The sequence below is a fragment of the Mytilus edulis genome, chromosome 11 (assembly GCF_963676685.1).
Source record: "Mytilus edulis chromosome 11, xbMytEdul2.2, whole genome shotgun sequence".
Lineage (NCBI taxonomy): Eukaryota > Metazoa > Mollusca > Bivalvia > Mytilida > Mytilidae > Mytilus > Mytilus edulis.
This window is the reverse complement of record NC_092354.1, coordinates 3,247,944-3,263,281: the sequence shown is the minus strand read 5'-3', so window position 1 is coordinate 3,263,281 and position 15,338 is coordinate 3,247,944. Positions and strand designations below refer to the sequence as shown.

Sequence of the window (15,338 nt, the reverse complement as noted above, 5' to 3'; positions counted from 1 at the left end):
CTACACTACTGACACAACAACCATCTCATCATACTCTACCAACTCACCCTACACCAATCCTACATTACTGACACAACAACCATCTCATTATACTCCACCAACACACCCTACACCAATCATACACTACTGACACAACTACCATCTCATCTTATTCCACCAACACACCCTACATCAATCATATACTACTGACACAACAACCATCTCATCATACTCTACCAACTCACCCTACACCAATCCTACACTACTGACACAACTACCATCTTAGCATACTCCACCAACACACCTAACACCAATCCTACACTACTGACACAACTACCATCTCATCATACTCAACCAACACACCCTACACCAATCATATACTACTGACACAACTACCATCTCATCATACTCTACCAACTCACCCTACACCAATCCTACACTACTGACACAACAATCATCTCATCATACTCTATCAACACACCCTACACCAATCCTACACTACTGATACAACTACCATCTCATCATACTCCAACAACACACCTAACACCAATCCTACCCTACTGACACAACTACCATCTCATCATATTTCACCAACACACCTAACATCAATCCTACATTACTGACACAACTACCATCTCATCATACTCCACCAACACACCTAACACCAATCATACACTACTGACACAACTACCATCTCATCATTCTACACCAACTCACCTAACACAAATCCTACATTACTGACACAACTACCATCTCATCATACTCCACCAATACATCTAACACCAATCCTACATAACTGACACAACTACCATCTCATCATACTCTACCAACACACCCTACACCAATCCTACACTACTGATACATCAACCATCTCATCATACATCACCAACACACTTAACACCAATCCTACATTACTGACACAACTACCATCTCATCATACTCCACCAATACATCTAACACCAATCCTACATAACTGAAACAACTACCATCTCATCATACTCTACCAACACACCCTACACCAATCCTACACTACTGATACAACAACCATCTCATCATACATCACCAACACACTTAACACCAATCCTACATTACTGACACAACTACCATCTCATCATACTCCACCAACACATCTAACACCAATCCTACATTACTGACACAACTACCATCTCATCATACTCCACCAACACAACTTACACCAATCCTACATTACTGACACATCTACCATCTCATCATACTCCACCAACACAACTTACACCAATCCTACATTACTGACACAACTACCATCTCATCATACTCCACCAACACACCTAACACCAATCCTACATTACGACACAACTACCATCTCATCATACTCCACCAACACAACTTACACCAATCCTACATTACTGACACAACTACCATCTCATCATACTTCACCAACACACCTAACACCAATCATATACTACTGACACAACTTCCATCTCATCATACTCTACCAACACACACTACATCAATCATATACTACTGACACAACTACCATCTCATCATACTCCACCAACACACCTTACACCAATCCTACACTACTGACACAACTACCATCTCATCTTACTCCACCAACACACTTAACACCAATCCTACATTACTGACACAACTACCATCTCATCATACTCCACCAATACATCTAACACCAATCCTACATAACTGACACAACTACCATCTCATCATACTCTACCAACACACCCTACACCAATCCTACACTACTGATACAACAACCATCTCATCATACATCACCAACACACTTAACACCAATCCTACACTACTGACACAACTTCCATCTCATCATACTCTACCAACACACACTACATCAATCATATACTACTGACACAACTACCATCTCATCATACTCCACCAACACACCTTACACCAATCCTACACTACTGACACAACTACCATCTCATCATACTCTACCAACTCACCCTTCACCAATCCTACATTACTGACACAACAACCATCTCATCATACTCCACCAACACACCTAACGCCAATTCTACATTACTGACACAACTACCATCTCATCATACTCTATCAACACACCCTACACCAATCCTACAACACTGATACAACTACCATCTCATCATACTCCAACAACACACCTAACACCAATCCTACCCTACTGACACAACTACCATCTCATCATATTTCACCAACACACCTAACACCAATCCTACATTACTGACACAACTACCATCTCATCATACTCCACCAACACACCTAACACCAATCATACACTACTGACACAACTACCATCTCATCATTCTCCACCAACTCACCTAACACCAATCCTACATTACTGACACAACTACCATCTCATCATACTCCACCAATACATCTAACACCAATCCTACATAACTGACACAACTACCATCTCATCATACTCTACCAACACACCTAACACCAATCCTACACTACTGACACAACTACCATCTCATTATACTCTACCAACTCACCCTACACCAATCCTACACTACTGACACAACAACCATCTCATCATACTCTACCAACTCATCCTACACCAATCCTACATTACTGACACAACAACCATCTCATTATACTCCACCAACACACCCTACACCAATCATATACTACTGACACAACAACCATCTCATCATACTCCACCAACACACCCTACATCAATCATATACTACTGACACAACAACCATCTCATCATACTCTACCAACACACCCTACACCAATCCTACACTACTGACACAACAACCATCTCATCATACTCTACCAACTCACCCTACACCAATCCTACATTACTGACACAACAACCATCTCATTATACTCCACCAACACACCCTACACCAGTCATACACTACTGACACAACTACCATCTCATCTTACTCCACCAACACACCCTACATCAATCATATACTACTGACACAACAACCATCTCATCATACTCTACCAACTCACCCTACACCAATCCTACACTACTGACACAACTACGATCTTATCATACTCCACCAACACACCTAACACCAATCCTATACTACTGACACAACTACCATCTCATCATACTCCACCAACACACCCTACACCAATCATATACTACTGACACAACTACCATCTTATCATACTCTACCAACTCACCCTACACCAATTCTACACTACTGACACAACAATCATCTCATCATACTCTATCAACACACCCTACACCAATCCTACACTACTGATACAACTACCATCTCATCATACTCCAACAACACACCTAACACCAATCCTACCCTACTGACACAACTACCATCTCATCATATTTCACCAACACACCTAACATCAATCCTACATTACTGACACAACTACCATCTCATCATACTCCACCAACACACCTAACACCAATCATACACTACTGACACAACTACCATCTCATCATTCTACACCAACTCACCTAACACCAATCCTACATTACTGACACAACTACCATCTCATCATACTCCACCAATACATCTAACACCAATCCTACATAACTGACACAACTACCATCTCATCATACTCTACCAACTCACCCTACACCAATCCTACACTACTGACACAACTACCATCTCATCATACTCTATCAACACACCCTACACCAATCCTACAACACTGATACAACTACCATCTCATCATTCTACACCAACTCACCTAACACCAATCCTACATTACTGACACAACTACCATCTCATCATACTCCACCAATACATCTAACACCAATCCTACATAACTGACACAACAACCATCTCATCATACTCCACCAACACACCTAACGCCAATTCTACATTACTGACACAACTACCATCTCATCATACTCTATCAACACACCCTACACCAATCCTACAACACTGATACAACTACCATCTCATCATACTCCAACAACACACCTAACACCAATCCTACCCTACTGACACAACTACCATCTCATCATATTTCACCAACACACCTAACACCAATCCTACATTACTGACACAACTACCATCTCATCATACTCCACCAACACACCTAACACCAATCATACACTACTGACACAACTACCATCTCATCATTCTCCACCAACTCACCTAACACCAATCCTACATTACTGACACAACTACCATCTCATCATACTCCACCAATACATCTAACACCAATCCTACATAACTGACACAACTACCATCTCATCATACTCTACCAACACACCTAACACCAATCCTACACTACTGACACAACTACCATCTCATTATACTCTACCAACTCACCCTACACCAATCCTACACTACTGACACAACAACCATCTCATCATACTCTACCAACTCACCCTACACCAATCCTACATTACTGACACAACAACCATCTCATTATACTCCACCAACACACCCTACACCAATCATATACTACTGACACAACAACCATCTCATCATACTCCACCAACACACCCTACATCAATCATATACTACTGACACAACAACCATCTCATCATACTCTACCAACACACCCTACACCAATCCTACACTACTGACACAACAACCATCTCATCATACTCTACCAACTCACCCTACACCAATCCTACATTACTGACACAACAACCATCTCATTATACTCCACCAACACACCCTACACCAGTCATACACTACTGACACAACTACCATCTCATCTTACTCCACCAACACACCCTACATCAATCATATACTACTGACACAACAACCATCTCATCATACTCTACCAACTCACCCTACACCAATCCTACACTACTGACACAACTACCATCTTATCATACTCCACCAACACACCTAACACCAATCCTATACTACTGACACAACTACCATCTCATCATACTCCACCAACACACCCTACACCAATCATATACTACTGACACAACTACCATCTCATCATACTCTACCAACTCACCCTACACCAATTCTACACTACTGACACAACAATCATCTCATCATACTCTATCAACACACCCTACACCAATCCTACACTACTGATACAACTACCATCTCATCATACTCCAACAACACACCTAACACCAATCCTACCCTACTGACACAACTACCATCTCATCATATTTCACCAACACACCTAACATCAATCCTACATTACTGACACAACTACCATCTCATCATACTCCACCAACACACCTAGCACCAATCATACACTACTGACACAACTACCATCTCATCATTCTACACCAACTCACCTAACACCAATCCTACATTACTGACACAACTACCATCTCATCATACTCCACCAATACATCTAACACCAATCCTACATAACTGACACAACTACCATCTCATCATACTCTACCAACACACCCTACACCAATCCTACACTACTGATACATCAACCATCTCATCATACATCACCAACACACTTAACACCAATCCTACATTACTGACACAACTACCATCTCATCATACTCCACCAATACATCTAACACCAATCCTACATAACTGACACAACTACCATCTCATCATACTCTACCAACACACCCTACACCAATCCTACACTACTGATACAACAACCATCTCATCATACATCACCAACACACTTAACGCCAATCCTACATTACTGACACAACTACCATCTCATCATACTCCACCAACACATCTAACACCAATCCTACATTACTGACACAACTACCATCTCATCATACTCCACCAACACAACTTACACCAATCCTACATTACTGACACATCTACCATCTCATCATACTCCACCAACACAACTTACACCAATCCTACATTACTGACACAACTACCATCTCATCATACTCCACCAACACACCTAACACCAATCCTACATTACGACACAACTACCATCTCATCATACTCCACCAACACAACTTACACCAATCCTACATTACTGACACAACTACCATCTCATCATACTCCACCAACACACCTAACACCAATCATATACTACTGACACAACTTCCATCTCATCATACTCTACCAACACACACTACATCAATCATATACTACTGACACAACTACCATCTCATCATACTCCACCAACACACCTTACACCAATCCTACACTACTGACACAACTACCATCTCATCATACTCTACCAACACACTTAACACCAATCCTACATTACTGACACAACTACCATCTCATCATACTCCACCAATACATCTAACACCAATCCTACATAACTGACAAAACTACCATCTCATCATACTCTACCAACACACCCTACACCAATCCTACACTACTGATACAACAACCATCTCATCATACATCACCAACACACTTAACACCAATCCTACACTACTGACACAACTTCCATCTCATCATACTCTACCAACACACACTACATCAATCATATACTACTGACACAACTACCATCTCATCATACTCCACCAACACACCTTACACCAATCCTACACTACTGACACAACAACCATCTCATCATACTCTACCAACTCACCCTTCACCAATCCTACATTACTGACACAACAACCATCTCATCATACTCCACCAACACACCTAACGCCAATTCTACATTACTGACACAACTACCATCTCATCATACTCTATCAACACACCCTACACCAATCCTACACTACTGATACAACTACCATCTCATCATACTCCAACAACACACCTAACACCAATCCTACCCTACTGACACAACTACCATCTCATCATATTTCACCAACACACCTAACACCAATCCTACATTACTGACACAACTACCATCTCATCATACTCCACCAACACACCTAACACCAATCATACACTACTGACACAACTACCATCTCATCATTCTCTACCAACTCACCTAACACCAATCCTACATTACTGACACAACTACCATCTCATTATACTCCACCAATACATCTAACACCAATCCTACATAACTGACACAACTACCATCTCATCATACTCTACCAACACACCTAACACCAATCCTACACTACTGACACAACTACCATCTCATTATACTCTACCAACTCACCCTACACCAATCCTACACTACTGACACAACAACCATCTCATCATACTCTACCAACTCACCCTACACCAATCCTACATTACTGACACAACAACCATCTCATTATACTCCACCAACACACCCTACACCAATCATATACTACTGACACAACAACCATCTCATCATACTCCACCAACACACCCTACATCAATCATATACTACTGACACAACAACCATCTCATCATACTCTACCAACACACCCTACACCAATCCTACACTACTGACACAACAACCATCTCATCATACTCTACCAACTCACCCTACACCAATCCTACATTACTGACACAACAACCATCTCATTATACTCCACCAACACACCCTACACCAATCATACACTACTGACACAACTACCATCTCATCTTACTCCACCAACACACCCTACATCAATCATATACTACTGACACAACAACCATCTCATCATACTCTACCAACTCACCCTACACCAATCCTACACTACTGACACAACTACCATCTTATCATACTCCACCAACACACCTAACACCAATCCTACACTACTGACACAACTACCATCTCATCATACTCCACCAACACACCCTACACCAATCATATACTACTGACACAACTACCATCTCATCATACTCTACCAACTCACCCTACACCAATCCTACACTACTGACACAACAATCATCTCATCATACTCTATCAACACACCCTACACCAATCCTACACTACTGATACAACTACCATCTCATCATACTCCAACAACACACCTAACACCAATCCTACCCTACTGACACAACTACCATCTCATCATATTTCACCAACACACCTAACATCAATCCTACATTACTGACACAACTACCATCTCATACTCCACCAACACACCTAACACCAATCATACACTACTGACACAACTACCATCTCATCATTCTACACCAACTCACCTAACACCAATCCTACATTACTGACACAACTACCATCTCATCATACTCCACCAATACATCTAACACCAATCCTACATAACTGACACAACTACCATCTCATCATACTCTACCAACACACCCTACACCAATCCTACACTACTGATACATCAACCATCTCATCATACATCACCAACACACTTAACACCAATCCTACATTACTGACACAACTACCATCTCATCATACTCCACCAATACATCTAACACCAATCCTACATAACTGACACAACTACCATCTCATCATACTCTACCAACACACCCTACACCAATCCTACACTACTGATACAACAACCATCTCATCATACATCACCAACACACTTAACACCAATCCTACATTACTGACACAACTACCATCTCATCATATCCACCAACACATCTAACACCAATCCTACATTACTGACACAACTACCATCTCATCATACTCCACCAACACAACTTACACCAATCCTACATTACTGACACATCTACCATCTCATCATACTCCACCAACACAACTTACACCAATCCTACATTACTGACACAACTACCATCTCATCATACTCCACCAACACACCTAACACCAATCCTACATTACGACACAACTACCATCTCATCATACTCCACCAACACAACTTACACCAATCCTACATTACTGACACAACTACCATCTCATCATACTCCACCAACACACCTAACACCAATCCTACATTACTGACACTACTACCATCTCATCATACTCCACCAACACACCTAACACCAATCCTACATTACTGACACTACTACCATCTCTTCATACTCCACCAACACACCTAACACCAATCCTACTTTACTGACATAACTACCATCTCATCATACTCTACCAACACACCTAACACCAATCCTACATTACTGACACAACTGCCATCTCATCATACTCCACTAACACACCTAACACGAATCCTAAACTACTTACAAAACTACCATCTAATCACATTCTACCAATACACCTTACACCAATTATACACTATTAACAAAACTACCATTCAATCACATTCCACCAACACACCCTACACCAATCATACACTTTTATCAAAACTACCATCTAAGCATACTCCGGCAACATATCTTACACCAATCATACACTACTAACACAACTACCATTTAATTATACTCCAGCAACACATCTTACACCAATCATACACTATTAACAAAACTACCATTTGATTATACTCCATCTTATCACATTTCACCCACACACTTTACACCAATCATTCAATAGTTTCTTTAACAGCAAAATCTCAAATATTATTCATTGAGCTCTTTATAATGGCATTTCATATTTGTTTTTGGTTTATGTTCACTGGTTTTTGTTTCAAGTATATATAAATAACACAACACTCTCCATTGCATAGGTAAAATTAATGCAACAGTTACCTATTTTTTAATGTTTTACAGTTTTTTGAAATAAAAGATATATATGTGTATAATTAATGAAAGATTATTTGATTGTATTTCAGGGTAAGACTCCTTATGATCTGGTAAAAATATCATGGCATTGTTCTGAAGAGAAGAAGAAAGAAGTGATGGACTTCCTTAAGGTAAATAGTCTTGTCTTACTTTAAAAGATATTCACAGATTATAAGAGACAAAACAGACTTGGTACAAAGAAATTACAATAAATGGTTGCCTGTAGTTTTCAATGTCTTTGTAGTATTTGTTGTCAGTTAACAATGTAAGTTGACAATTCCAAGCTTGTTGCCTAATATACATGTTGGCATATGTGAAAGACAAATGTTTTAAATCTGTGTTCTCATCTGTTGGATGTCTCTTATTTTTTGTGTCATCAGCTGCAGGGGTTAAAAATCCACTAGCCCGACGCCCGGGACTAGATCAATAATGCCTCGGGCAATTAAAATGTGTAATCCGATATGCCCAACTGACTAGTAACAAAAAATTCTTGATGTTTCCAAAATAGAAAGTGAAAAATCCCTTCATCACAATTCTATGTTAGCCAATTCGATTCAATTAAATCATCTGGGATTCCAAGAATTTGAACTGGTTTGTACAGGTCCTGTTGTACATATTTTAAAATTAGAACAAATAACTCTGGCATGTCTGGGTTGTCTGGTATCATGTGTTGATCGCAATTCTCGTACTTTAAATATCGATTTCTCATACCATGGCTTGGGGTATTGTACATTGCTTATCGTGCCGAGATTTTCAATTAATGGTATTTGGGGGTATGATGTATTGATTGGTATTGACCTGTCTTGTTGCACAGCTCTTGAGCACAAAACCATGCAACAAAATATTTCTTAATATTTTAGTATGGGAACCGAAGGAACTTCGTCAGTTTCAAAACGAAAAACGGTAGATGAAAGGAGTAACGAGGCTGAAAATTCACCCCCCCCCCCCCCGAAAATGCTAATTACGACATGGAAAAGCAGCGGAAAAAAATTAATAGTGTCCAGGACAGAAGGGCTGCCAAGTCTTTAGTCTTTAAACTTAGTTGTTTTTTTCTCTTTGATCTTTACAATTTGGCCAACAAATCACGAATTCACTTCCTGAAAAGTTGGCAGAACTGGGACACAATGATTCCCCTGGCAAGGTTGGCTGTTGCTGATGAAAAAAACAGACAATGCTCTGTGAATATGCCGTTAGTTGCCCCAAACACGCAAAAAAAAGGTCTGCTTTGAATATGGGAACAAATAAGTTAGGTTAATCACCAAAAGAATAAATAACAGATCAACAAAAATTATTAAATACAGTGTATAATGTCTCCTTCAAAACAAAGGACACCCACTTTGTATTTTGCAGCAAGCTCTTGATTTTTAAGGCATGCTAGGGCTAGCAGCTCAGTTTTGATGTATAGCAGTTCTTCCAACAGGGCTAGTAAAATCCTGCTGCCAATAAGTCCTCGGCTAGTTAGCTGTAACAAAATTTTTTAACCCCTGCAGCTTGGTATCTCCTAGGTATATACACTACCGTCCAGGTGGACTTTGTCATTTCCACTCGCCCACGGTGGACAAACCAATGCCGTCCACTCTCTGTCCACCGTGGGCGTGGTGCCCACCCTATGCCGTGGACATCCATGGGCGTAGTGCCAACCCTATACCGAGGACAGCCGTGGGCGTGGTGTCCACCCTATATTGAGGACAGCCGTAGACATACTATGCCCACGGTATACGGTGGAAAGAAGTGTGCACAATTCTGGATATTCCTCGTGATTTTCGTATACGTTAGATGCTTTTTAAGGGATTTATTCCAATATAATCTTTTTGTATAGTAGTTATATTTTTGCAATATTTCATACACTTTTCATCTTTGTAAGAGACGTTTAAGGGTCATAACCTTTACCAGTTCACTGAAACTAATTATTTCAAAAGAATGACCACTATGCACTTCCACATGTACAATCAAAATATGGTTTATTTAAATGACATATCGATGCGAATTGCGATCAATTACAAGAAAGGTCACGCTAAGGTTACTTGCATACGGAAAATATGTCGGCGAATTGCATCCTGGAATCAAGCAATTAAAAAAAGTAATCTTCTAAATGTGGACAAGTTAAAGAAATTTCTTCAGAAAAAAAGTATATGACAGTACATATGTTTTAGAATGAAAACTATACTTATTCAATGTTATAGTTGTAAAAAAAAACGTATGCATCCTTTTTTTTTTAATTTGAAGTTTCATATGACTTTTTATAATATATAACAACAAAGTAGAGTATACTGATTAACAATATAATAGTTGTTACGGTGAGGTTGAATTCCCGGTCATTTATTCATCATCCACACAGGAACTTGTCACCAGAAAACATGTGTCTGTGAAGTGTACCTTAACCTAACTTTTGGATATAGAGATGCGATTCTTTTTCTGATACAAGTGCCTGTCACCACCCAAAAGAACTTGTAGTCATCCGATGTTTTGTTAGTACATTGATTGATTTTAAGATTGGTGAATGCTAGATTTCATCGTCTGTTTAAAGACACAAGCATGACAAGAGGATATGGATAGTAAACGGCACTGGAGAATAAAATGTATTTTTATTAAAATAAAACTTTTTGATTTTGCATAATTCTTTCATTATGAGGTTTCCAGCACACGGCACTTGAGATATGTTTCATTTTTATTCAATTGCAACCTTTTGATAAGAAGCTCGAAGAGATACTTTCCATAATCCAATGAATCGACATACATGTTACGTTCCCCGTAAGAGCCTTAATCATTTCCATCCAATCTGAGCTCGTCTAGTCAGCAATCTATTGTAGAATTATGTCAATTCTTGGTTATAACCATTTTAAATTTAACATGAATGATTTATGTCAAGTTCGTTTTACGATTTAAAAAATGTGCAATAATATTTTAGGAATTGATTTCAATCAATTCTACGGAGAATCTATCAGAGATTCGATCTAACTTTGACTTCATCGCACACTGAATTATGGTTGAGAAAGGTACTACTAAAGTTTTGTTTTCTATTTTTAAGTATTTTTCTCCTTTAGAAAATGTGTCTATAAAACTATACAAAAAATTGTTCGCATCACTTGTTAAACCTATTCTCATGTATCATTCTGAATTTTGGTATATGGATTTTTATGAAAAAATAATAAAAGCTGAAAGACAAGCACAAATTAAAGACATGAGTAAATTTGATATTCTAGCAATGATTGATAGTAGCCAAATGGAGAAGACACATTTAAAATTTTACAAATATATACCGGGGCTTAGTAAACAATCTGTCAATATAGCTGCAAGAGCAGAACTAGCTCAGTATCCCATAGATGTATTTATTAAAGTACAATCATTGAAGTATTTAGCAAGAATTTCTAGTGATGAAAATAACAATTTATTATATGATGCTTTCTGTTTATCTAAATGGCTTAGCACAAACGGTATATTTTCATGGTTTTAATATTTAGAAAATATAGCTCATGCAAATAAATTAGAAATAAATAAAATACAGGATATAAACTATAAACAAGAGAAGATTTTATTCTCAAAAAATATTAAAAAAAAAAAAAAAAGATAGCTTTGGAAATATTTTCTTTGAAAAATTAAAATTAACTAATGACACCAGTAAAATAAAGACAAAATATGAAATAGACAAATACATTTCTAAAAATAGTTTTGAAAATAGAAAATTATTATGTAAAATGCGAGTAAGCCGACCATTTCTTGGAAATAGAGAGGGGTAGATATAAAAGAATTCAAAGAGAAAATAGAATATTTTAACATTTTAATATAAATTCGGTTGAAGATAAAACCCACTTTTTCTTAAAAATGTAAAATTAATAAATCTTACGTAATCAGCTTGAAAATGATATAAATAATATATGCCCAGAATACTTTAAATTGTCTGAAACAGATAGATTACAATTAATTCTATTTTCATTTCATATTATGCAGCTGACTGTTCCATTCATTAAAAAGTCATTTAAGAATTGAATGCTCTTTTTTGTAAATTTATTGGGGTGTAAAAGCGTTGACCGAAGTACATTTTTTATGAAGCGCGTAAGCGCTTCTTACTAAAAATGTGCGCACGGTCAACGCTTTTACAACCCTATAAAGTTACACAAAAAAAAGCATTCAATACTTATAATTACATTTTTACCTATAGAATCATGAAAACACACCTTTTATAAAGTTTTTATTTCATTTACCTGTGCACTTTATTGTCATGATTGTGGGACCTCGTGTCATCATGAATGAAAAGTTTTATTGTGTGATACAACTGCTTAAGGAATAACACGTTATGTGCAGTTAGCCAATCAGAATAACGTATCATAATGAAACATGAATCTAATGTAATTATTTATAAATGATGTTTAATATGTTAATTTTTCCATTGTGTATATTTTATTGTATTGTTTGTATATGCCTTAAATGTGCATTTCATACATAAAAAAAATAATTCTATCCAATTCTTTATTACTCTAAGCACAGATATGATGCTTATCAGTGCAATAAATACAAATATATATTTTTAATATGACCATATGACATACTAAATCAGAGAAGCAAGTAAACATCAAGAATTGACAAATAACAGTTCGGTCCTAGGATTAAGTGCATTTATCAAGAGTTTACACAAATTACGCAATCTTATATTTTCAGTACTGAGGAGTTGCACTAATTTGAACGACAACGGACGTCAATAATAATATGGTTTCATGAACTGCCTACTTAAGTCTCTATAGCTTTCACATTGTAAAACAAAATGGAATTCATCTTCAGTACTATTCAAAGTACAAAGAGTACACTGTCAATCTAACCTGAGACTACTATAACGTTGTTTTCACGTTACAGTTTGTACGCCGATTTCCCTAAAACTCGCCCGATTCGGATTAAGACCGGGGATAAATTTGCCTCAGGGTGTACTGGGGTACTACAGGGTGTTAGAATATCTAATATATTACGGATATGAATGTAGATAACTTATATTATAGTAGTCTCAGATCTAACTTATTTACTCAATAATAACGGCCTACTTCAACAAATAAATCATGTGAAAACTTTAAGCCGAGTTAATTGCACTCTAAAATTCATGTTTAGTTAGATTATACTGTAAACAAAAATTATTAACAATTAACACTTAGATGAAATATTCATTTGATTAAACCTTAAATAACTTCTCAAATATTGAATTAACTTTAATAAAAAACAAAGAGTTTGAATTTCAAAAGTCGGACTTGGTTATAACAATGATTTATATATTAATCTAAACGAATCCGTGGTTATAGTCAACAGTTACAATGTATGATTTTAAACTATTGGTTTTTTTTTTTAAAAGCAAACTACGGATTTCCCATATTGACTTAGTTATATCAAATGTTTTAATTTCCATACAAAAAAACAATTCTCTAAAATATTACCCCAGTGAGAAAAACCAAAATATCAACTTTAAATTTTCTTACAAATTTCAAGATTTCCAAAGTACAGATATTCACTTCGTTTAATCAATTGTTTAAATTTCAATACCAGAAGGAAAAAAAATCTCTTTAAAATATCAAAAGATATTAAACAAATAAATATCAACCTGAAATATTCTTATAAATTTTGAGTATCTTTATTGTATATTAGAGGAATTATTGGGATTGTATATAATTATAGTTTAATTATGTCGTTTGGTTGCAGTCTCGTTAAAAGGACCAATACTGGTTTTCAAGGTGAGACGTGGTTAAATTTAATAGTTGCAATGTGTATTTCGAAAATTATGTTTCTCTATAAAAAAAAAAGCAATGAAAGAAAAATATAGATATCAACTTTACAGAGTTTCTTAATGAAATGCCAGTATATAATTGCAAATGGGGATGCACATCTTTCTTCTGTTTAATTTGTGTCGCTTTGTTTTTGTCTCATTGACGTAAAAACCTTATCTCCATTTGATTTTGTTGCATTCAAGTACATATTGTAGAAGACAGAGTACGTTAAAAAAAATCCCTTTAC

General features: G+C 37.1%; 1 protein-coding gene across 1 annotated transcript in view; it reads left to right on the top strand.

Annotated features, from left to right (window-relative positions):
• LOC139493889 (uncharacterized) overlaps positions 1 to 15,338 on the top strand; it is a 105,564-nt gene that overhangs the window by 25,456 nt on the left and 64,770 nt on the right. Inside the window, exon 8 of the mRNA XM_071282054.1 lies at positions 9,401 to 9,481. Coding sequence (XP_071138155.1) covers positions 9,401 to 9,481 — 81 coding nt within the window. The remainder of the gene's footprint in view (positions 1 to 9,400; positions 9,482 to 15,338) is intronic.